The 26,146-nt window shown below is 44.7% G+C and overlaps 1 protein-coding gene across 1 annotated transcript in view; it reads right to left on the bottom strand.

Moving 5' to 3' along the window:
- The window catches only part of LOC132780003 (E3 ubiquitin-protein ligase RNF216), a 146,411-nt gene that overhangs the window by 24,359 nt on the left and 95,906 nt on the right, over positions 1-26,146 (bottom strand). The window contains exons 14-15 of the mRNA XM_067462276.1: positions 14,576-14,673; positions 3,888-4,110 (exon numbers count right to left, since the gene is read on the bottom strand). Of these exons, the coding sequence (XP_067318377.1) occupies positions 3,888-4,110; positions 14,576-14,673 (321 nt within the window). The remainder of the gene's footprint in view (positions 1-3,887; positions 4,111-14,575; positions 14,674-26,146) is intronic.

Here is a 26,146-nt window from a genome sequence, read left to right as displayed (position 1 = left end):
GGTGGCATCAGGCAGAGATGCTGTGTGTTGTATCCCAGAGCAGGAACACCTCTGTCCTTGAACACCACACCAGTATAGTAAAATCGGCAAGCAGTTTATTGAAGGATACATGTAAGCAAAGCAGTAGAAATGGTACAAAAGTATAGTCCAAAACAAGATACAAGGTAGTCCATGAACTTCAAGGCACAAAAGTAGATTGAAGGGTGGCATCAGGCAGAGATGCAGTGCGTTGTATCACCCCTGTGTCCTTGAACGCCACACTGATATATAGTAAAATTGGCAAGCAGTTTATTGAAGGATACATGTAAGCAAAGCAGTAAAAATGGTAAAACCGTGTAGTCCAAAACAAAATATAAGATAGTGCATGAACTTCAAGGGACAAAAGTAGATGGAAGGGTGGCATCAGGCAGAGATGCTGTGTGTTGTATCCCAGAGCAGGAACACCTCTGTCCTTGAACACCAAACCAGTTTAGTAAAATCGGCAAGCAGTTTATTGAAGGATACATGTAAGCAAAGCAGTAAAAATGGTAAAAACCGTATAGTCCAAAACAAAATATAAGATAGTCCATGAACTTCAAGGCAGAAAAGTAGATGGAAGGGTGGCATCAGGCAGAGATGCAGTGTGTTGTATCCCAGAGCAGGAACAGCTCTGTCCTTGAACACCAAACCAGTTTAGTAAAATCGGCAAGCAGTTTATTGAAGGGTATATGTAAGCAAAGCAGTAGAAATGGTAAAACCGTGTAGTCCAAAACAAAATATAAGATAGTGCATGAACTTCAAGGCACAAAAGTAGATGGAAGGGTGGCATTAGGCAGAGATGCAGTGTGTTGTATTCCAGAGCAGAAACCCTTCTGTCCTTGAATACCACACCAGTATAGTAAAATCGGCAAGCAGTTTATTGAAGGATATATGTAAGCAAAGCAGTAGAAATGGTAAAAAGTATAGTCCAAAACAAGATACAAGGTAGTCCATGGACTTCAAGGCACAAAAGTAGATGGAAGAGTGACATCAGGCAGAGATGCTATGTGTTGTATCCTGAGCAGAAACACCTCAGTCCTTGAACACCACACCAGTATAGTAAAATCGGCAAGCAGTTTATTGAAGGATATATGTAAGCAAAGCAGTAGATATGGTAAAAAGGAATAGTCCAAAACAAGATACAAGATAGTCCATGGACTTCAAGGCACAAAAGTAGATGGAAGGGTGACATCAGGCAGAGATGCAGTGTGTTGTATCACCCCTCTGTCCTTGAACGCCACACTGATATAGTAAAATTGGCAAGCAGTTTATTGAAGGGTATATGTAAGCAAAGCAGTAAAAATGGTAAAAACCGTATAGTCCAAAACAAAATATAAGATAGTCCATGAACTTCAAGGCACAAAAGTAGATGGAAGGGTGGCATCAGGCAGAGATGCTGTGTGTTGTATCCCAGAGCAGGAACACCTCTGTCCTTGAACACCACACCAGTATAGTAAAATCAGCAAGCAGTTTATTGAAGGATATATGTAAGCAAAGCAGTAGAAATGGTAAAAAAGTGTGTGTTTGTGGCAATGAATATTGTCTTGTAAACTGCCTTGAGTCGCCAGAAGGCTGAGAGGGGCGGTATACAAATACTATATATATATAGAGAGAGAGAGAGGGGGGGGGGGGGAGAGAGAGACCTGTCTATCTTGTCATTGTATAATTGGCACTGAATGTTTGGTTTATATATGTTCTGTGATCTGCCCTTTGAGGTGGAATATAAATAATGTAAATAAATACAAATAATTTGGATCAATTCAGAATTTGCTATCTGGTGTTGGTGTCTGTCCAACAAAGGCTTAGGAAGAAAGTCTTACCATCTTACGTGAAGGTAAACTAAGCATTTGCCAAAGAGATAGAACTTGGTAGATGCAGACATCAAAGGTTGGCTTTGTCCTTTCTGTTAGAGAAAAACTACTCTAAAATAGAGCAGAGCACCCAAAAACTAACAGGATACAAAAGTTGAGCATCAGCTCTTTTGCGAGCAAAGCGTGAAATGCCATGTGATGTGGCTGTAAAAAATTCAGAGCTGAGAAAGCAAACATGCTGAACCCAATCTTAAAAAAAAATCACAAAACTTTTGTGTACAACTAGCCATCCCCTGCCACGCATTGCTGTGGCGCAGCCTGTGCATATGTGTTTTGTGTGTGTTTATATGTGCGTTTATGTATATATATGTCGTTTTGCACATACGTTGTAATGCATTTTTTTAAAAATGGCTTTTTAATTCTCTCCCGCTGTGTTTTTCAGTATTTTTATGAGTGAAGGACATACATTGGCCTAATAGGTGCCTTGTGTCCAAATTTGGTGTCAATTTGTCCAGTGGTTTTTGAGTTATGTTAATCCCACAAACAAACATTACATTTTTATTTATATAGATAATAAGAAATAACTGCATTTCCTAATAGTCAAGAACTAGGCCTGAGCTACTCTAACTCCCATCTCAATCTATGGTTTCACAAGAGGGAAAAACCCAACCACTACATCTCTCCTGACACAACACAAGCAGAGCGAGATCTCAAAGCACACAGCACATACGCTCCATACTCAAGTGTTAAGAAGCAGATTCAAATAGGCTTGCAGTAGCAAAATATTCATTTTAAACAACCAATCAGAATGAGAGCAGAAACAGTGAGGAGAGAAAGAATTATATACATTCCCAGCTATCATACAGGAGACATGGGGAAACTAACTGCTCCTCGTTGAGGACTTGAGACTTGGGCAGTGCGGGGTTGAATTCCAACACTTTCATCATCTCTAGATACAAATGCCACTTCAGTAATGCCAACAAATGATTGGCGGGCAACATTAGAGGATAGTTTGTGGGCTGATGCTTCTCCAATGACACACATATGCTGTAGTACAGGGCCGAGTTGTAGCACAGTTGGTTAATCACCAGCTGCAACAGATCACTGCCGACTGAAAGGTGACAGGTTGGAAGCCCAAGTCGGATTGAGCACACGACTGTACAGCCTAGGTTACTGTCTACCTAAGCAGTTCGAAAACAGCTGAGCTGTGAGTAAAGAAATTAGCGACCACTTAAAGCGGGGAAATATTTTACAACACCATAAAATGCCAGAGGTCAAAGAGCAAGGAGGAAATATGATTAAATAACCCGGTGTCATACTGGATTAAGCAAAAGCTCCCCCATGGCCAGAATCGAGCATAACCTCCAGGCTTTCCGTACTGGAAATGCCATACTGGAAATTTCCAAACTGGAAATGCCAAAAATATCTCTATATGTCTGTCTGTATATCTAGAAAATTACATTGAAAGTTTGTTGTGTATATGTGCATTGTGATCTGCCCTCTGAAACAGCTAAGCTTTATACCTGAATTGTTCCAGTTCTCTTAAATAAACACCATTGTTTTGCTGTTCACAACATCTGCCTCACGTGTGCCTCTGTGGGTGAAGTTTTAAAGCAGTTTCCTGCAGCAAACAAGAGTCTATGGTGGCAGCGTATAATTTAAAGAATAATCTTTTAGTGTTACCCCAAGCCTGAGGGCTAATCCAACACACTTTTGCCTAGATACTTCCTGAAAGCCAAGGGCTTATCAGTGCTTTTAAATTTGGTGGTGGCCAGAGTGTTTTCAAAAGGTTTTTCGGCCAGAAGAAAGTTCCAGCTTTCCTTCCAGCTTTTGTTTTTGGGTTTTAAAACACAGAAGGCTCACATTCCATTATACTTGGTGGGATTTATTCCCAAATAAAGCCTCAACCCCTTTATAGTATACATCTCCATAAGATATTAAGATATCAAGCTCAAACAAACCCCTAGAAGGCCCAATATCATGCTGTTTGTAGTATGGAAATCAGGCTGCGAAAGCAACTACAGGCAAGATGGAAACACGTGTGTTCAAGGCACTCACCGTTGGGTCTGTCCACAGGGAGCATTTGGCGCAATCCTGGCAGGGGGCTCCTGGGGAGCGGGGGTGCTGGCAGAAGTGGTCGTACCCGTTAATGGCGGCTCGGCAGAGGTAGCACATCTGGGCGCCACAGCGGCACGACATGCGGTTGCAGCCTTCCGATTTGATCAAGCCAGTCGCGCACTTGTGGCATTTCCGAATGCGGGCCGCTGTCATCTTCTCCTCTCTGAAACAGGAAAGGGGAATAAAGGGTAAGGTGGTGTCCTTCTCCAGGGTCCGGGTTCAAGATTTCGGAAAGCACGAAGATGGTCACAGTGGGAGCTCCTGGAACCTAGAGATGGCTTGGAAAGACCTCGGCCTCAGTCAATGGACAGAGGCTACCAAACAGACTACACCAGGACTCTTCAACCTGCAGCCCTCCAGGTTTTTTTGGACTTCAGTTCCCAGAATTCCTGCTCACTGAACAAGCTGAGTAAGGCTTTTGGTAGTTGGAGGCCCACATCTGGAAAGTTGCCAGGTTGTTTTTTTAAAGATGTGTCAGAAGTGACTTGAGAAACTGCAAGTCACTTCTGGTGTGAGAGAATTGGTCGTCTGCAGGGGCAATTGTGATTGGCACACTGGGTGCAGTGCCTCCAGACCTTGGCCTGCACTTAAACACAATCGACTCTGACAAAATTACCACCTGCCAGCTGTAAAAGACCACCCTACTGGGTTCTGCAGGCATTATTTGTCTATACATCGCACAGTCCTAGACACTTGAGAAGTGTCCGACGTGTGATCCAACACAACAACCAGTGATCTTGTTTGCTGTGGGCTAATCTTGTTGTATTTCAAAGAATAATCATAATAATGAGAACAACAACAATGATAGAACTGCAAAGACTCTGGCTCAAGTCAGTAAAGGTGGTCCCAATGGTGATCGGCACACTGGGTGCATTGCCTCAAGACCTTGGCCTGCACTTAAAAACAATTGGCGCTGACAAAAATTACCATCTGTCAGTTGCAATGCCCCTGTGTGTTACCATCCTGTGGGAGGCTTCACTCATGACCCCACATGGGAAGCTGGAGCTGACAGATGGGAGCTCACCCCGTCTCGAGGATTCAAACTACTGACCTTCAGATCAGCAGTTCAGCGGACACAAGGGTTCAACCCATTGTGCTACCACAGCTCCTCATGTAAGAGAAGCTTGGAGAACATGATGGGCTACGTAGTGGGAAAGATGGCAGAAATTTAGTTCTGGGTGAAATGGCACTTCTTTATTGATTTGGTCCACAGCTTGGGAAAACAGAAGGTGCTCTTGAGAAAGCAAAACAATTGCTTCCGGCAAGGGATGGACCTTTCAGCCAACCAGGATGAGGAGAGTGATCAAGAAACCTTCCAACTGGAAATCAACAAAGAGACCAAGAAATGCACCTTCAGGACTTATACTGGGAAATACTGGACCCTCACTTCCAATGGCGGAGTGCAGTCCACTGCCTCAACTAAGTGAGTCCTCCCAGAGGGAACTGTGGGAAATAGTTGATTATTTTAGATGGGAAAAGTCTTATTTATCACAATCTTTTGGGGAGGGGGGGTACCATGGTTTGACAACATATAGCCATCACCACTGGTAGTTGTTGACATCCTTGCATTTGTGGATGGTAAGGATGTCAACAACTACCAGTGGTGATGGCTATATGTTGTCAAACCATGGCATGCTCCTTCCCCAAAAGATTGTGATGAATAAGACTTCAAGCAAAATATATGATTTTTTTTTCTTTTTCAAAGTTTTGCAATATCAAAGCTGATGGAGGCTCCGCAAAGACCCAGTAGCAACTGTACCCCAAACTCTTATCAAAGCTAAACCCTTTAATCTTTATATAGAAAAAGCTTCTAGGCATCGCGAGTAGCCTAAAAACAAACAAACAAACTATGGGGCCAACCGACATAAAATTTGGCCTCCGCAAGGTATGACCAACAATTTAGATTAGAAGGCACGATCATCAAGTTTGCAGACGACACCAAATTGGGAGGGAGAGCCAAGACTCCAGAGGACAGGAGCAGGATTCAAAACCATCATGACAGATTAGAGAGATGATGGGCCAAAACTAACAAAATGAAGTTCTACCGGGACAAATGCAAGATACTCCACTTTGGCAGGAAAAACGAAATGCAAAGATACAAAATGGGGGACGAGGCCTGGCTCGAGAGCAGTACGTGTGAAAAAGATCTTGGAGTCCTCGTGGACAACAAGTTAAACATGAGCCAACAATGTGATGTGGGGGCAAAAAAAGCCAATTGGATTTCGGCCTGCATCAATTGGAGCATAGTGTCTAGGTCCAGGGAAGTCATGGTACCCCTCTATTCCGCTTTGGTTAGACCACACCTGGAATATTGTGTCTAATTCTGGGCACCACAATTCAAGAGAGATATTGACAAGCTGGAATGTGTCCAGAGGAGAGCGACTAAAATGATCAAGGGTCTGGAGAACAAGCCCTATGAGGAGCGGCCTAAGAGCTGGGCATGTTTAGCCTGAAGAAGAGAAGGCTGAGAGGAGATATGATAGCCATGTATAAATATGTGAGAGGAAGCCACAGGGAGGAGGGAGCAAGCTTATTTTCTGCTTCCATGGAGACTAGGACGTGGAACAATGGTTTCAAACTACAAGAGAGGAGATTCCATCTGAACATGAGGAAGAACTTCCTGACTGTGAGAGCCGTTCAGCAGTGGAACTCTCTGCCCCAGAGTGTGGTGGAGGCTCCTTCTTTGGAAGCTTTTAAGCAGAGGCTGGATGGCCATCTGTCAGGGGTGATTTGAATGCAATATTCCTGCTTCTTGGCAGAATGGGGTTGGACTGGATGGCCCATGAGGTCTCTTCCAACTCTTTGATTCTATGATTCAGTTGGGATACAGTCTGTATCCCATCCTGGAAACTGGTAGTGCCAGGAGTGACTTGAGAAACTGCAAGTCGCTTCTGGTGTGAGAGAATTGGCCGTCTGCAAGGACGTTGCCCAGGGGACACCTGGATGATTTGATGTTTTTATCATCCTTTGTGGGAGGCTTCTCTCATGTCCCCGAATGAGGAGCTGGAGCTGTTAGAGGGAGCTCATGACGCTTAAGTTGCTCTTTATGTGGGGTCCTCTTGGGTTTTTATATTTGTACTTATTGTTATTGAGTCATTGAAAGTTTGCCTTTTTGTTTGTTGGAATCTGCCCTGAGTCCCTAAGGGGAGAGAGGGAAGAATAGAAATAAAGTTTTTTATTATTATTAGAAACACAAGATGGGTACACAGCAAACAAGATCACTCTGCTGTTGTTGTATTGGATCACACATCAGACACTTCCCAAGTGTCTAGGACTATGTGATATATCAATGAATAATGCATGCAGATCCCAGTAAGGTGGTCTTTTGCAGGTGACAGATGGTAATTTTGTCAGCACCAATTGTGTTTAAGTGCAGGCCAAGGTCTTGAGGAACTGCACCCAGTGTGCCGATCACCACTGGGGACCCCCTTCTTTGGATTGTGCCAGAGTCTTTGCAATTCGATTATTAAATCCTATTATTATTATTATTATTATTATTATTATTATTATTATTAGAAACACAACAAGATTAGGTAAAGGTAAAGGTTTTCCCCTGACATTAAGTCCAGTCATGTCTGACTCTGGGGGGTGGTGCTCATCTCCATTTCTAAGCTGAAGAGCCGCCGTTGTCCGTAGACACCTCCAAGGTCATGTGGCCGGCATGACTGCATGGAGCACCACAACAAGATTAGTACACAGCAAACAAGATCATCATCATCATTATTATTACTTATTTATTTATATAAAATACACACACACACACACACACACACACACACAAAGAGCTGAACATCATCTTAGGAACAGCTTTCCTTCTTCACTAGGCATGGGAATTGCACAGCCGCACATAACTTGTTGGACTCCAATTTCCAGCAGTTCTATCTGTCTATCTATCTATCTATCTATCTATCTATCTATCTATCTATCTATCTATCTTCTACCCCGCCCTTCTCAACCCCCAAGCGGGGACTCAGGACAGCTTACAATCGGCACAATTTGATGCCAACAAACAGATAGAATACATAACAGCAATAACCACAATAGTTAAAACATTCAATTAATACAATAACAACTAAAAGCCAATCTAGTGGCCAACGTTCACCAAGTTCTAAAATCCGTAATTCAGCATTACCATAGCCCTTCCCAGATTCTGGTCGTCATTACCTTGTCAGTCTGCCAGATTACCCAAAGGCCTGGTCCCATATCCATGTTTTCAGCTTCCTTCTGAAGGAGAAGAGGGATGTTGATGATCTAATTTCCCCGGGGAGTGAATTCCACAGGCGAGGGGCCACCACCGAGAAGGCCCTGTCCCTCGTCCCCACCATCCTCACTTGTGATAGAGGCAGGGCCGAGAGCAGGGCCTCCCCAGAAGATCTTAAACTCCGGGGTGGGACATAGAAGGAGATACGTTCGGACAGGTACGCTGGGCCGGAGCCGTATATTCTAGCCAGCATTGCTGAAAGAAGGAATGCTGGGAACCACAATTTGGCAACGTTTTGAAAGGCCAAACAGTTCCTATCCCAATGCTCTTTACCCTCATAAAGAAGAGAGAATCTCTTTCAAGATAGTTGATGCTTTTTATCATTTTCTAAGATTTTATCCCCGATAAAATCTTACTCTTTTACTCTTACAGAATGGGGGACAATGCCTGGCTTGAGAGCAGGACGTGTGAAAAAGATCTTGGAGTCCTCGTGGACAACAAGTTAAACATGTAAACAATGTGATGTGGTGACAAAAAAAGCCAATGGGATTTTGGCCTGCATCAAGAGGAGCATAGTGTCTAGGTCGAGGGAAGTAATGCTACCCCTCTATTCTGCTTTGGTTAGACCACACCTGGAATATTGTGTCCAAAGCCCTAAACGGTTCTGGCCCGACCTACCTGTCCGAACGTGTCTCCTCCTATGAACCAGTCAGGACATTAAGATCGTCTGTGGAGGCCCTGTTCTCAATCCCGCCAGCTTCACAAGCACGCCTGGCGGGGACGAGAGACAGGGCCTTCTCAGTGGTGGCCCTTCAGCTGTGGAACGCCCTTCCTGCAGATATTAGATCAACCCCCTCCTTGCTGGCATTCCGGAGGAAAGTAAAGCTGTTTGAACAGGCATTCGACTAAGCAATGTGATTGACTGACTATCGGAACACGGAATATCGGATAACGAGTTTGGATTCTGATTTCATTGACGAGACCTGATGGATTTGTTATACTGATGTAATGATGTATTGATATTGATGCTTAATGATTTGTGATGCTATTGCTTTTAATGATTTTGCTTAATGATTTTGTATTGTGTATACCTAAATCGTTGTAAACCGCTCTGAGTCGCCTAAGGGCTGAGAAGAGCGGTATACATATAAAGTAAATAATAAATAAATAAACAAATTCTGGGCACCACAATTCAAGAGAGACATTGACAAGCTGGGATGTGTCCAGAGGAGGGCGACTAAAATGATCAAGGGTCTGGAGAACAAGCCCTATGAGGAGCGGCTTAAGGAGCTGGGCATGTTTAGCCTGAAGAAGAGAAGGCTGGGAGGAGATATGAGAGCCATGTATAAATATGTGAGAGGAAGCCACAGAGAGGAGGGAGCAGATCAGGGGTCTGGAGAACAAGCCCTATGAGGAGCGGCTTAAGGAGCTGGGCATGTTTAGCCTGAAGAAGAGAAGGCTGGGAGGAGATATGATAGCCACGTATAAATATGTGAGAGGAAGCCACAGAGAGGAGGGAGCAGATCAGGGGTCTGGAGAACAAGCCCTATGAGGAGCGGCTTAAGGAGCTGGGCATGTTTAGCCTGAAGAAGAGAAGGCTGAGAGGAGATATGATAGCCATGGATAAATATGTGAGAGGAAGCCACAGGGAGGAGGGACCAAGCTTCCTTTCTGCTTCCCTGGAGACTAGGACACAATGGAACAATGGCTTCAAACTACAAGGGAGGAGATTCCACCTGAACACGAGGAAGAACTTCCTGACTGTGAGAGCCGTTCAGCAGTGGAACTCTCTGCCCCGGAGTGTGGTGGAGGCTCCTTCTTTGGAAGCTTTTAAACAGAGGCTGGATGGCCATCTGCCAGGGGTGATTTGAATGCAATATTCCTGCTTCTTGGCAGAATGGGGTTGGACTGGATGGCCCAGGAGGTCTCTTCCAACTCTTTGATTCTATGATTCTATGGAGAAATGGCTTCAAACAACAGGAAAGAAAGGATACTCCACCTGAACATTAGGAAGAACTTCCTCACCGTGTGAGCGGTTCAGCAGTGGATCTCTCTCTGACCTGGAATGTAGTGGAGGCTCCTCCTTTGGAGGCTTTTAAGCAGAGCCTGGATGGCCATCTGTTGGGGGTGCTTTGAGTGTGATTTTCCTGCTTCTTGGAAGAATGGGGTTGGACTGGATGGACCACCAGGTCTCTCCCAATGCTAGGATTCTATGATTCTATATTCAATTAGCTTCAGTGGGCACTCTTACTCTTTTCACAGTGATTCTGGGCCATCGATGTGCACTAAACCCAACACAGAACTTCTCATTTACCGTTTCCAAAGACATGAACCCTCTCCTCCCCAATCCTTTAGCAACCGTCTCCATAGTCCCCTGTCTTCCCAAATATCCTCATTCCGGGGAGATGAGGGTGAAAGAATCCATGCTCTTTCTCTTGCAAGGCAATAATGTTTCCAAGGAGGCTTCCCCTGCTACCTATGTAGAATTACATTTGGAAACAAATTAAGTGGGAAAGTTCACTGGAGGTCAGCATTCTGCAGCCTGAGGTTGGGTTTCCCAGCCAGCCAGAAAGTCTTACCTAGAAATAATGTCCCCTCTGGAGTCAAAGGCCATGAGGATCCCTACCTTTGACAAACAGATCATATAGAGGAAAGGCAATCAAAGAAGCAAGAAAAACACTCTGTGTTGTCACTTGACGGAATTTAAAAGCCATGGTTGGTTTCTTTGGAAACAGGCATGCTGAGAAAAGGAAGGACTTCCCAGCTATTCTGGTCTGCAAACAGCCCATGTTTAGAGACTGACAATTGTGGCAAGTCTTCCCCACGCAAGTTAAAGCAATGCACCGAAAGCTGAATCACTTCCTATTGCTACAGATCATAGAATCATAGAATCAAAGAGTTGGAAGAGACCTCCTGGGCAATCCAGTCCAATCCCATTCTGCCAAGAAGCAGGAATATTGCATTCAAATCACCCCTGACAAATGGCCATCCAGCCTCTGCTTAAAAGCTTCCAATGAAGGAGCCTCCACCACACTCCGGGGCAGAGAGTTCCACTGCTGAACAGCTCTCACAGTCAGGAAGTTCTTCCTAATGTTCAGATGGAATCTCCTCTCTTGTAGTTTGAAGCCATTGTTCCATTGCGTCCTAGTCTCCAAGGAAGCAGAAAACAAGCTTGCTCCCTCCTCCTCCCTGTGGCTTCCTCTCAAATATTTATACATGGCTATCATATCTCCTCTCAGCCTTCTCTTCTTCAGGCTAAACATGCCCAGTTCCCTAAGCCGCTCCTCATAGGGCTTGTTCTCCAGACCCTTGATCACTTTAGTCGCCCTCCTCTGGACACATTCCAGCTTCTCAATATCTCTCTTGAATTGTGGTGCCCAGAATTGGACACAATATTCCTGATGTGGTCTAACCAAAGCTCTCAACTTTGGCATTATTTATTCATACTAAATTGTGGCAAGTTCTTGGTGGGATGAGTGGAGAGACCAAGCCACTTTGCCTCACTCCTGAGGAATCTGTATAAGATCGTCTGGAGCGGCCCTGCTCTCGGTCCCACTGGCATCTCAGGCGCGTCTGGTGGGGATGAGGGACAGGGCCTTCTCGGTGGTGGCCCCTCGACTCTGGAACTCTCTCCCACTGGAACTGCCCCCTCCATTCTTTCGTTCAGAAAGCGGGTGAAAACCTGGCTATGGGGTTTGGCTTTCGACGAGTGAATCAATATTTCTGTGATCGGATAGATGACGATGAATGATGGACAACGAATTCACTATGACGACTGACCATTGTTATTATGGGATTGCATTTTGCTACTATAACCCTATTACAGGGGTCCCCAACCCATCCAAAACACAGACATGTGCCTTTCATCTCAAGAACAGAGAAGCATCCTGAGCTCTGAGGATTATTACCTGGGAAGGAACCCCACTGGAGCATTGCAGCACACCCAAATACCTGGGAGTCACTCTGGACCGTGCTCTGACCTACAAGAAGCACTGCCTGAACATCAAGCAAAAAGTGGGTGCTAGAAACAATATCATACTAAAGCGGACTGGCACAACCTGGGGATCACAACCAGACACAGTGAAGACATCTGCCCTTGCGCTTTGCTACTCTGCTGCTGAGTACGCATGCCCAGTGTGGAACACATCTCACCATGCTAAAACAGTGGATGTGGCTCTGGATGAGACATGCTGCATTATCACGGGTGTCTGCACCCTACACCACTGGAGAAATTACACTGTTTAGCCGGTATTGCACCACCTGACATCCGCCAATAGTGAAAGGACCAAGGCAGTGACATCTTCAGCTCATCCCCTTTTTGGGTATCGGCCAGCACGTCAACGACTTAAATCTAGAAATTGTTTTCTAAGATCTACAGAGACACCTCAGCAAGCAAGAGTCCAAAAGTGGCAGGCTCAAACTCAGAACCTCAACTAATGACTGAGACCAAATGAGAGACTCCCCGCTGGGCACACAGAAGACTGGGCGACTTGGAAGGCGCTGAACAGACTGCGCTCTGGCACCACAAGATGCAGAGCCAACCTTCAGAAATGGGGCCACAAAGTGGAATCCACGACATGCGAGTGCGGAGAAGAGCAAACCACTGACCACCTGCTGCAATGCACCCTGAGCCCTGCCACATGCACCATGGAGGACCTTCTTGCAGCAACATCAGAGGCACTCCAAGGGGCCAGATACTGGTCAAAGGACATTTAATAGAATACCAAGCTTGCAAACTTTGTGTTTTGTCCTTTCGTTTGTTTGTATTGTTAAAAATGTAATACAACTGTCTTGTTGCTCCTGACATGATAAATAAATAACAGCCCCTGAAGTGTATTGTCGAAGGCTTTCATGGCCGGAATCACTGGGTTGTTGTAGGTTTTTCCGGGCTATATGGTCATGTTCTGGAGGCAATTTTTCTCCTGACATTTCGCCTGCATCTATGGCAAGCATCCTCAGAGGTACTGAGGTCTGTTGGAAGTAGGAAAAATGGGTTTATATATCTGTGGAATGACCAGGATGGGACAAAGGACTTTTGTCTGCTTTTTGTCCCCGTGATAATGCGGCATGTCTCATTAAGAGCCACATCCATGTTTTAGTGTGGTGAGATGTGTTCCACACTGGGCATGCATACTCAGCAGCAGAGTAGCACAGCGCAAGGGCAGATGTCTTCACTGTATCTGGTTGTGATCCCCAGGTTGTGCCAGTCAGCTTTCGTATGATATTGTTTCTAGCACCCACTTTTTGCTTGAACCTCTGAGGATGCTTGCCATAGATGCAGGCGAAACGTCAGGAGAAAAATTGCCTCCAGAACATGGCCATATAGCCCGGAAAGACCTACAACAACCCAGCCCCTGAAGTGTTTCACTGGCAAGAGTGTGTTGGCAATGAGGCACAGCCTGCTTCTGCAAGGCTCCATCTCTCCCCACAGCCTTGGTAAGAGTCTGCATTTCAGGCTGGTAGTAAATCAGGGCGCAACTCAGGCGGGCTCTCTCTTCCGCAGGCTTCCCCTCTCCTCCTCCCCAACAGGAAGCCCCAAACACAGCAGGAAGCTGGATGTGAACTCCAGCTGTGCTTCCTCTTCCTCTGCCTTAAACAGGAAGTTTTATTGTCTGCAGCAGAGGAGAATCTCAGCTGCATCGCAGCAGATCATCCCAAAGCAAATAAATGCAATTCAAAGCAGCTCTTCCCCTTCCCTTGAGCGCTGTTAGGATAAAGCTAAAACCTTGTTACTTCAAAAGGGTATTTAAGGAGGTATTTGTGTCCCAAACACAACTGTGTCATGGCTGTTGTGCAAAAGCTACAGTGACTAAATATACTGTATATACTCGAATATAAGCCAACCCGAATATAAGTCGAGGCACCTAATTTTACCACAAAAAAACTGGGAAAACATATTGACTCGAGTATAAGCCAACGATGGGAAATGCAGCTGCTACGGGTTAATCTATATAAATAAAAATGTAATGTTCATTTGTGGGAGAAACATAAATCAGAAACTACTGGATGAATTGACATGAAATTTTGACACAATACACCCAACAGTCCAATGAGTGTCCATCACCCCTAAAACACACACACACACACAAAACCCCATCAGAACGGACTTAAAAACACCAAAAATACACTATATATACAATATATACATACACTCATGTACATATACATACATGTGTGTGTATATATATATACACACACACACACAAGTACACACAAATATACACATACATATATACACGTACACACACATATATACACAGAAATATGCATACAGACAAGCAAACACATATACAAGATATACATATATAAATATAAACACACAAACCATTATTAGCACATGCCTTCTGCAATAAACCTTTCCAGTGTAAAATGGGAGAGTTTTCCAATCTATTTTCCTCTCCATCCACCCTTTCCGAAAGTTACTTACATCGATGTCCTGTATTTAATGTCATCCTTCTCAGCCAGCTGTTCACAGGTAAGGTTCATGTGCTCTTTCCACAGGCCTTGGCACTTTCTGCAGGTTTCCTGGAAAAGAGAGAGAGACATTAAGCATCAGAAGGATACAACACACACCTTTGGGTGTCACACTCCCCTCTGCCCTTTGAGTTGCTGTGAGTCTTTTGGGCTGTATGGCCATGTTCCAGTAGTATCCTCTCTTGATGTTTTGCCTGCATCTGTGGCAATCATCCTCAGAGGTCTGTTGGAAATGAGGCAAGTGGAATGTGTGTGTGTGTGTCTATCTGTCTGTCTGTCTGTCTGTCTTTCTGTGTGTGTGTCTATCTATCTATCTATCTATCTATCTATCTATCTATCTATCTATATATCTATCTATCTGTGGAATGTCCAGGGTGGGAGAAAGAACCTTTGTCTGTTTGAAGCAAGTGTGAATGTTGCAATTAGTCAGCTTGATTAGTATTGAGTAGCTTTGCAGCTGCAAAGCCTGGCTGTTATTGCCCAGGGGCATCCTTTGTTTGGGAGGTGTAGTCTGACAGCCATCATGTCAGACGACACAGAGAAGCCACTGAAATCCACAAGCAGGTGGGCAATTTCAACAGAAAGATCATAAAAACGAGCAAAATCTGGCTACCAGTATTAAAAAACCCAAGAATCAAGACAGTCTGGAATTCAGGGTAATTCCAGACAGTAAACAACCAAGTGCCAGTTAACACCTCTCAAACAAAAGATGTCCCCAGTCTTAATTAATGACAACTCCCATCAGTTGGGGACATAAGTTCAGTAAAAACTAAAGAGCACTGACCACTATTGATTAGCTTGATTAGCAATGAGTGGCCTTGCAGATGCAAAGCCTGGCTGTTACTGCCCAGCAGCATCCTTTGTTTGGGAGGTGTAGTCTGACAGCCATCATGTCAGATGACACAGAGAAGCCACTGAAATCCACAAGCAGGTGGACAATTTCAACAGAAAGGAGAAAATTATGAAAATGAGCAAAATCTGGCTACCAGTATTAAAAAACACAGGAATCAATTCAGGGTAATTCCAGACAGTAAACAACCAAGTGCCAGTTAACACCTCTCAAACAAAGGATGTCCCCAGTCTTAATGAATGACAACTCCCATCAGTTGGGGACACAAGTTGGGTAAAAGCTAATGATTAGCAGTGAGTGGCCTTGCAGCTGCAAAGCCTGGCTGTTATTGTCTGGGAGCATCCTTTGTTTGGGAGATGTTAACTGGCACTTGATTGTTTACTGTCTGGAATTACCCTTAATTCCAAACTGTCCTGATTTTAGAGTTTTTTTTTAATAATGGGAGCTAATCAATACTGGTCAATGCTCTTTAGTTTTTACCCAACTTGTGTCCCCAACTGATGGGAATTGTCATTCATTAAGACTGGGGACATCCTTTGTTTGAGAGGTGTTAACTGGCACTTGGTTGTTTACAGTCTGGAATTACTCTGAATTCCAAACTTTCTTGATTTCCATGCTTTTTAATACTTGTCACCAGATTTTTGTTCATTTTCATGATTTCCTCCTTTCTGTTGAAATTGTCCACCTGCTTGTAGATTTCAGTGGCTTCTCTGTGTTGTTATCAGACTACACCTCCCAAACAAAGGATGCCTCTGGGCAATAACAGCCAGGCTTTACAGCTGCAAGGCCACTCAATGCTAATCAAGCTAATCAAGTGGTCAGTGCTCTTTAGTTTTTACTCAACTTATGTCCCCAACTGATGGGAGTTCTCATTCTTTAAGACTGGGCACATCTTTTGTTTGGGAGGTGTTAACTGGCACTTGGTTGTTTACTGTCTGGAATTACCCTGAATTCCAGACTGTCCTGATTTTAGAGTTTGTTTAATACTGGGAGCCAAACTGTGTTCATTTTCATGGTTTCCTCCTTTCTATTGAAGTTGTACACATGCTAGTGGATTTCAGTGGCTTCTCTGTGTAGTCTGACATGATGGTTTTCAGACTACAATGGCTTCAAACTACAAGAAAGGAGATTCCATCTGAACATGAGGAAGAACTTCCTGACTCTGAGAGCTGTTCAGTAGTGGAACTCTCTGCCCCAGAGTATGGTGGAGGCTCCTTCTTTGGAAGCTTTTAAACAGGGGCTGGATGGCCATCTGTCAGGGGTGATTTGAATGCAATATTCCTGCTTCTTGGCAGAATGGGGTTGGACTGGATGGCTCATGAGGTCTCTTCCAACTCTATGATTCTATGATTCTACACCTCCCAAACAAAGGATGCTAATCAAGCTAATCAATACTGGTCAGTGCTCTTTAGTTTTTACCCAACTTCTGTCCCCAAGTCCTAATGAATGACAAACTCCATCAGTTCTGATTATTCTCCATGCAGACTGTGGATAATGGGAATTGCAACCCAACAGCACTTGTGTATATCAGGTAGGGGAAAGGTTAAAGGGCATCTTAAAGTCAGACATCATGTCTACAAGTCTTGTATCTAAATTCAAATCCCACTCTCCAGACTGAACAGAAGACATTGCAGACTTCCAGATGTGACTGTATCACAAATCCCATCTGCTCTAGTCATGTTTAAATGATGAGGAATGCAGGAATTGTAGTCCAGCATCCAGAGGGCCACATAAAATGACACGGTGGGACAGATTTGGCCTATGAGCCTTGAGTTTGACACATGTGCCGTATTCATAAAATCATAGAATCAAAGAGTTGGAAGAGACCTCCTGGGCCATCCAGTCCAACCCCATTCTGCCAAGAAGCAGGAATATTGCATTCAAATCCCCCCTGACAGATGGCCATCCAGCCTCTGCTTAAAAGCTTCCAAAGAAGGAGCCTCCACCACACTCTGGGGCAGAGAGTTCCACTGCTGAACGGTTCTCACAGTCAGGAAGTTCTTCCTCATGTTCAGATGGAATCTCCTCTCTTGTAGTTTGAAGCCATTGTTCCATTGCGTCCTAGTCTCCAGGGAAGCAGAAAGGAAGCTTGTTCCTTCCTCCTCTCTGTGGCTTCCTCTCACATATTTATCCATGGCTCTCATCATATCTCCTCTCAGCCTTCTCTTCTTCAGGCTAAACATGCCCAGTTCCTTAAGCCGCTCCTCATAGGGCTTGTTCTCCAGACCCTTGATCATTTTAGTCGCCCTCCTCTGGACACATTCCAGCTTGTCAATATCTCTCTTGAATTGTGGTGCCCAGAATTGGACACAATATTCCAGGTGTGGTCTAACCAAAGCAGAATAGAGCATGGGGAGCATGACTTCCCTGGATCTAGACACTAGGCTCCTATTGATGCAGGCCAAAATCCCATTGGCTTTTTTTGCTGCCACATCACATTGTTGGCTCACGTTTAACTTGTTGTCCACGAGGACTCCAAGGTCTTTTTCACATGTACTTAAGTTTGGCACATGTGCCGTATTGCCTTCAAATGGTTTTGTAGATTGTGCAACATACATATATATGAGTGTGTGTATCTTCATGTTCCAAAGTGAACATATCAACATAAGTGGGAAGAGAAGGCTGTGTCAAACCAACAAAGCCACGAAGAAATAAGATGCTCATTTCCTGGTTGATGTGTTAGCTTAAACCACAAGGCCTCCATATATGGCTGAAGGAGACAGGAAATGGCAAGCAGACACAGCTTGACAAAAACACTCTTCTAAAGGGGTTTATTATTGAGAACGTTGTGAGAACATTTCCTTACGAGAATGGAAGCAATTCACACTCAACATCCTGGTCATTTGTAATGCTATTTGATGGCTCAATGCCCCAGAAATCCCTGTGTTTTGGCACCCGTCCTTCTGAATCAAGGAGAATCCAGTGGGACTGAAACACAAATCTCCAAGAAGAAAGGGCACAAAGTACAACACTAACCGAAAACACACTGCAATGCAAGAGGAAAAATCCAAAACCTGCAGCCTTCCAGACTTGAATGATGACCCTCCTGTGATATTCTCTTGCACAAACCCTGCCAAACAAAATGCACTTCCTGTTTGCAAATGCAAAAACATTTCCCCAAGAAATCAACAAAAACCAGGAATTAGTAAAGAAAGGTTTGCAATGTACGCTTCCAGTTCACATACTGAAAGGTCGTCATCAAAATATATATGATAGTGAGTGAAACCAATCTCATTTTGCGTGTTGTCCAAGGCTTTCATGGCTGGAATCACTGGGTTGCTGGGACTTTTCTAGGCTGTGTGACCTCACAACCTCTGAGGACGCCTGCCGTAGATGCAGGTGAAACATCAGGAGAGAATGCTTCCACAACATGGCCATATAGTCCAAAAAACCCACAACAACCCAGTATATGACTATGTTCCAGAAGCATTCTCTCCTGATGTTTCGCCCACATCTATGGCACCAGGATTGTGGCGCAGCTGGCTGAGTGTCAGCTGCATAAAGATCAATCTGACCAAAAGGTCATGAGTTCAAAGCCAGTCCAGGTTGGAGTGGGTTTCCAACCAATTGTGTAGCCTGTTGTCGACCTTTGCAACCCGAAAAATAGTTGCATCTGTCAAGTAGGAAAATTAGGTACAACCTTAAAGTGTGGGGAGGCTAATTTAACTAATTTATGAGGCCATAAAAAAGACTCCAGCAAAGCACTCCAGCAAAAAGCATGCGGGAATGCGGAAGTACTTCATCAGTGTCGCAGATGGACGATGAAAGCGACAGCTCCCCTGTCGGCCAGAAAAGTTAAATAGCCTCTGTCTATCTCTGTATATGTTGTATGTCAAAATTGGCATTGAATGTTTGCCATATATGTGTACACTGTAATCCGCCCTGAGTCACCTGCGGGGTGAGAAGGGCGGAATATAAAAGCTGTGAATAAATAATAAATAAATATGGCAGGCATCCACCAAGGTTGTGAGGTTGGTTGGAAACTAGGAAAATGGGGTTTATATATCTGTGGAATAATGTCCAGGGGGGAGAAAGAACTCCTGTCTGTTGGAGGCAAGTGTGAATGTTGTAAGTAGACACCTTGATTAGTTCTGAATAGCCTTGTAGCTTCAAAGACTGGCTGCTTCACACTTGCCTCAAACAGACAAGAGTTCTTTCTCCCACCCTGGCCCTTCATATATATACCCACGTGCCTAGTTTCCACCAGACCTCACAACCTCTGAGTATGCCAGCCATAGATGTGGGTGAAACGTCAGGAGAGAATGCCTCTGGCTTGTGCAGGTTCATAGAGGGGAACATGGTCACGAAGATAGGCAGGGCCTGAACTGTTTAGAGCTTTATAGGCGATAACCTGCACTTTGAATTGAGACTGGAAACTCCTCAGCAGCCAATGGAGCTGCTTTACTAGGGGCACTGTGTCCCCCCTAAAGCCAGCTCCAGTTACTAGCCTAGCTGCTGATCTTTGCACCAATTGCAGTTTCCAAGCCGTCTTCAAAGTTGCAGTAATCCAATCTTGATGTAACTAAGATATGGACCACCATGACTAAGTCAGGCTTTTTGAGGTACAGTCGGAGCTGGAGCAGAAGTTTTAATTGTATGAAGGACCTCCTGACCACAGCCGACACCTGAGCTTCATGCGTCAGCTGAGTTCAGGAGGACCCTCAGACCACAGACCTGTGTCTTCAGGGGGAGAGGAACCCCATCAAGCACAGGTTGCCACCCTAGACCCTGATCTGTCTCACGACTGCCCAGAAGGACCTCTGTCTTCCCTGGATTGAACCTCAGCTTGTTAGCCTTCATCCAATCCATCACAGCTGCCAGACACTGGTCCAGGATCTGGGGAGCTTCCTTGGAGTTAGGTGGAAAGAAGCAGTAGAGTTGCTAGTCATCTGCATACAGATGACAACAAACTCCAAAACTCCAGATGACCTCTCCCAGCGGTTTCATGTAGATATTAAAAAGCATGAGGGATAGAATGGAACCTTGGGGGACCCCACAGATCAATGACCAGGGATCTGAGGAGGTGTCCCCTAACTTCACCAACTGAGTGTGATCCTCTAGGAAAGAGCAGAACCATTGCAATGCAATGCCCCCCCCCCAAGACCTATTCTGGAGAGCCACCCCAGAAGGAGACCATAGTTGATGGTATCAAAAGCTGCTGAGATATCTAAGAGAACCAACATGGACACACTCCTGCTGTCCAGCTCTCTGTGGAGGTCATCCACCAAGGCAACCAAAGCCATCTCCGTTTAATGACCAGGCTTAAAACCAGACGGCAAAGGATGAAGATAAGGAGACCATGGTTGATGGTATCAAAAGCTGCGGGGATATCCAAGAGAACCAACATGGACACACTCCTACTGTCCAGCTCTCTGTGGAGGTCATCCACCAAGGCAACCAAAGACATCTCCATACCGTGATCAGGCTTAAAACCAGCCTACAACGGATGGGGATACCTTCATCCAAGAATTCCTGGAGTTGAGAGGCCACCACATGCTCCAGAACCTTGCCCAAAAAGGGGAGGTTGGAAATAGGACGGAAATAGTATGGCAGCAAATACTTTTCACAATACATTTTGATCTATTTGTTGTAGAAGAGAAAGAGAGGGAGATGTAGATTTTCCTCTGAAAGAGCCTGTAATCTACAGTGAGAAATTATAGCTTTTCCTTCTCCTGGAAGAAGGAAGAAGACATTCATGAGACGGGTCCATTTGTCAGTGAATGCTACCTCCTAGTGGTCTGGGCCGCTCATAGCCACCCAAAGCAGTGCCGTGGCCACATGACCGCCGTAAGTAACATCAAGGTGCTAAGAGGATAAAACATGCCGTGGACAGCTGTAGAGCCAAGGAAGATGGGAGCCAAGCCTCCTTAGCATAGCTAAGTGCTTTGGGAAACCGTTAAGTGTTGACATGAATCTGGAAGCCATCTGGGCCGGCTTCCACCACCCTGAAATCCAAGAGGATTATGTAAACCCAACCCCACAGAGCTCCATGGATACACTGAGATTATCGAGCATCTCCCGCAGGCTTTGATGGGACTTGCTCATCACGTAAAAACTTCACCAAGTTTTGAAAAATATGTATTAATCACACAAAGGAAATGTAAACACTCCCTACGTTCCTCTGAGTCTGACGGTTGTCTGGACTTTCATAGAATCAAAGAGTTGGAAGAGACCTCCTGGGCCATCCAGTCCAACCCCATTCTGCCAAGAAGCAGGGATATTGCATTCAAAGCACCCCTGACAGATGGCCATCCAGCCTGTTTAAAAGCTTCCAAAGAAGGAGCCTTCATCACAGTCCGGGCAGAGAGTTCCACTGCTGAACGGCTCTCACAGTCAGGAAGTTCTTCATCATGTTCAGATGGAATCTCCTCTCTTGTAGTTTGAAGATTCAAATCACTCCTGACAGATGGCCATCCAGCCTCTGTTTAAAAGCTTCCAAAGAAGGAGCCTTCATCACAGTCCAGGCAGAGAGTTCCACTGCTGAACGGCTCTCATAGTCAGGAAGTTCTTCCTCATGTTCAGATGGAATCTCCTCTCTTGTAGTTTGAAGCCATTGCTCCATTGCGTCCTAGTCTCCAAGGAAGCAGAAAACAAGCTTCCTCCCTCCTCCTTGTGGCTTCCTCTCACATATTTATACATGGCTATCATATCTCCTCTCAGCCTTCTCTCCTTCAGGCCAAACATGCCCAGCTCCTTAAGCCACTCCTCATAGGGTTTGTTCTCCAGACCCTTGATCATTTGAGTCGCCCTCCTTTGGACACATTCCAGCTTGTCAATATCTCTCTTGAATTGTGGTGCCCAGAATTGGACACAATATTCCAGGTGTGGTCTAACCAAGGCGGAATAGAGCATGGGGAGCAGGACTTCCCTGGATTTAGACACTAGGCTCCTCTTGCATTTTAGTGAAAAAAGGAGCAAAGTTGGCACTACACTGGGTTTTGCGTTGCACACACAAGAGTTCAAACAGTTTGCGCTTGGTGTGGGACTTCTCAGAAGAGGCAGGTTATCTGGTTCGCCTTATATAGCTGGGATATATATAGCCGTGACCTCATGCTTTCTAAATTAGCATACATTAGGCCCGCTTTGCCTTCTGCCGGGACAGGAAGCCGAGTTGCAATTTCAGTCATTGGACGCTCCGAACCCACGCTGTGACTGCTAAGTAAGACCAAGCCACGGTTGGTATCGCTCTCAGAAATCTGAATTGTGCAAGGGCTCGAGTCTTTCCAAGCCAAAGTAAATAAGGCTGATCATATGCAGAGGAAACACTTCCAAACTGCGAAGTCTGGACCTCCTGCAGCTAAAAGAGTTGCGTAAGGATTACTACTGAAGGTAACGCCATGGAAAGGGAAGCCATCCAAAATGCCGGAGAGCGTAGACAAAGTGAAGCGCATTCCACTAACAAAGAAATAAACAAACACTTTTCCTTACTCTATTTAAGAAACATTGCTCCAATACATACAAAGCAGAGACAGTTTAAGTCCAGACTAGTGTTTCTCAACCTTCCTAATACCACGACTCCTTAGTACAGTTTGTTATGTTGTGGTGACCCCCAACCACCACGTTATTTTCATTGCTAGTTCATTACCATCGTTTTGCTACTGTTATGAATCATAATGTAAATACCTGATATGAATGACGTGTTTCCATTCACTGGACCCAATTTGGCACAAATACCTGATACACTCAAATGTGAATACTGGTGGAGTTTGGGGGGATTGATTTTGTCATTTGAGGTTACTGGGATTTATAGTTCACCTACAATCAAAGAGCATCCTGAACTCCACCAACAATGGAATCGAACCAAACTTGGCACAAATACCTGATATGCTCAAATTTGAATACTGATGGGTTGGGGTTGGGGAGTTGATATTGTCATTTGGGAGTTGAGGTTACTGGGATTTATAGTTCACCTACAATCAAAGAGCATTCTGAACTCCACCAAGAATGGAATCGAACCAAACTGGGCACACAGAACTCCCATGACCAACAGAAAATACTGTATTTGGTGGGCATTGACCTTGAGTTTGCGAGTTATAGTTCACCTACATCCAGAGATCACTGTGGATTCAAACAATGATGGATCCAAACCAAACTTGGCAAAAATCCCCAATATGTCCAAATGTGAACATTGGTGGAGTTTGGGGGAAATAGACCTTGCCATTTGTGTGTTGTCATTGCTGGGATGTATAGTTCACCCACAATCAAAGAGCATTGTGAACTCCACCAACAATGGAATCAAACCAAACTTGGCACACAGAACTCCCATGACCAACAGAAAATACTGTATTTGGTGGGCATTGACCTTGAGTTTGGGAGTTATAGTTCACCTACATCCAGAGAGCACTGTGGACTCAAACAATGATGGATCCAGACCAAACTTCGCAGAAATCCCCAATATGCTCAAATGTGGAGTTTGGGGGAAACAGACCTTAGCATTTGGGAGTTGTAGTTGCTGGGATGTATAGTTCACCTACAATCAAAGAGCATTGTGAACTCCACCAAGAATGGAATCGAACCAAACTTGGCACACAGAACTCCCATGACCAACAGAAAATACTGTATTTGGTGGGCACTGACCTTGAGTTTGGGAGTTATAGTTCACCTACATCCAGAGATCACTGTGGATTCAAACCATGATGGATCCAAACCAAACTTGGCACAAATCCCCAATATGCCCAAATGTGAACATTGGTGGAGTTTGGGGAAAACAGACCTTGACATTTGGGAGTTGTAGTTGCTGGGATGTACAGTTCACCTGCAATCAAAGAACATTCTGAATTCCACCAACAATGGAATCGAACCAGACTTGGCACACAGAACTCCCATGACAACCAACAGAAAATACTGGAAGGGTTTGGTGGGCATTGACCTTGAGTTTGGAAATTGTAGTTCACCTACATCCAGAGAGCACTGTGACTCAAACCATGGCGGATCCAGACCAAACCTGGCACAAATACGCAATATGCCCAAATGTGAACACTGGTGGAATTTGGGGAAAACAGACCTTGACATTTGGGAGTTGTAGTTGCTGGGATGTACAGTTCACCTACAATCAAAGAGCACTCTGAACTCCACCAAGAATGGAATCAAACCAAACTTGGCACACAGAACTCCCATGACCAACAGAATATACTGTATTTGGTGGGCATTGACCTTGAGTTTGGGAGTTATAGTTAACCTACATGCAGAGAGCACTGTGGACTCAAACAATGATGGATCCAGACCAAACTTGGCACAAATCCCCAATATGCTCAAATGTGGAGTTTGGGGGAAACAGACTTTGGCATTTGGGAGTTGTAGTTGCTGAGATGTAAAGTTCACCCACAATCAAAGAGCATTCTGAACTCCACCAATTATAGAATTGAACCAAATGTAGCACACAGAACTCCCATGACCAACAGAAAATACTGGAAGGGTTTGGCGAGCATTGACCTTGAGTTTGGGACTTATAGTTCACCTACAATCAAAGAACATTCTGAACTCCACCAATGATAGAAATGAACCAAACTTGGCACACAGAACTCCCATGACCAACAGAAAATACTGTATTTGGTGGGCATTGACCTTGTGTTTGGGAGTTATAGTTCACCTACATACAGAGAGCACTGTGGACTCAAACAATGATGGATCCAGACCAAACTTGGCACAAATCCCCAACATGCCCAAATGTGGAGTTTGGGGGAAACAGACCTTGGCATTTGGGAGTTGTAGTTGCTGGGATGTATAGTTCACCCACAATCAAAGAGCATTGTGAACTCCACCAACAATGGAATCAAACCAAACTTGGCACACAGAACTCCAATGACCAACAGAAAATACTGTATTTGGTGGGCACTGACCTTGAGTTTGGGAGTTATAGTTCACCTACATCCAGAGAGCACTGTGGACTCAAACCATGATGGATCCAGACCAAACCTGGCAAAAATCCCCAATATGCCCAAATGTGAACATTGGTGGAGTTTGGGGGAAACAGACCTTGGCATTTGTGTGTTGTCATTGCTGGGATGTATAGTTCACCCACAATCAAAGAGCATTGTGAACTCCACCAACAATGGAATCAAACCAAACTTGGCACACAGAACTCCCATGACTAACAGAAAATACTGTATTTGGTGGGCATTGACCTTGAGTTTGGGAGTTATAGTTCACCTACATACAGAGAGCACTGTGGACTCAAACAATGATGGATCCAGACCAAAGTTGGCACAAATACGCAATATGCCCAAATGTGAACACTGGTGGAATTTGGGGAAAACAGACCTTGACATTTGGGAGTTCTACTTGCTGGGATTTATAGTTCACCCACAATCAAAGAGCATTCTGAACTCCACCAAGAATGGAATCGAACCAAACTTGGCACACGGAACTCCCATGACCAACAGAAAATACTGAAAGAGTTTGGCGGGCATTGACCTTGAGTTTGGGAGTTGTAGTTCACCTACATCCAGACAGCACTGTGGACTCAAACCATGATGGATCCAGACCAAACTTGGCACAAATTCCCAACATGCCCAAATGTGGAGTTTGGGGGAAACAGACCTTGGCATTTGGGAGTTGTAGTTGCTGGGATGTATAGTTCACCCACAATCAAAGAGCATTCTGAACTCCACCAACAATGGAATCAAACCAAACTTGGCACACGGAACTCCCATGACCAACAGAAAATACTGGAAG

Source organism: Anolis sagrei, chromosome Y, assembly GCF_037176765.1.
Source record: "Anolis sagrei isolate rAnoSag1 chromosome Y, rAnoSag1.mat, whole genome shotgun sequence".
Taxonomy (NCBI): domain Eukaryota; kingdom Metazoa; phylum Chordata; class Lepidosauria; order Squamata; family Dactyloidae; genus Anolis; species Anolis sagrei.
Note: the sequence above shows the minus strand (reverse complement) of the source record. Positions and strands in the feature narration are given on the sequence as shown.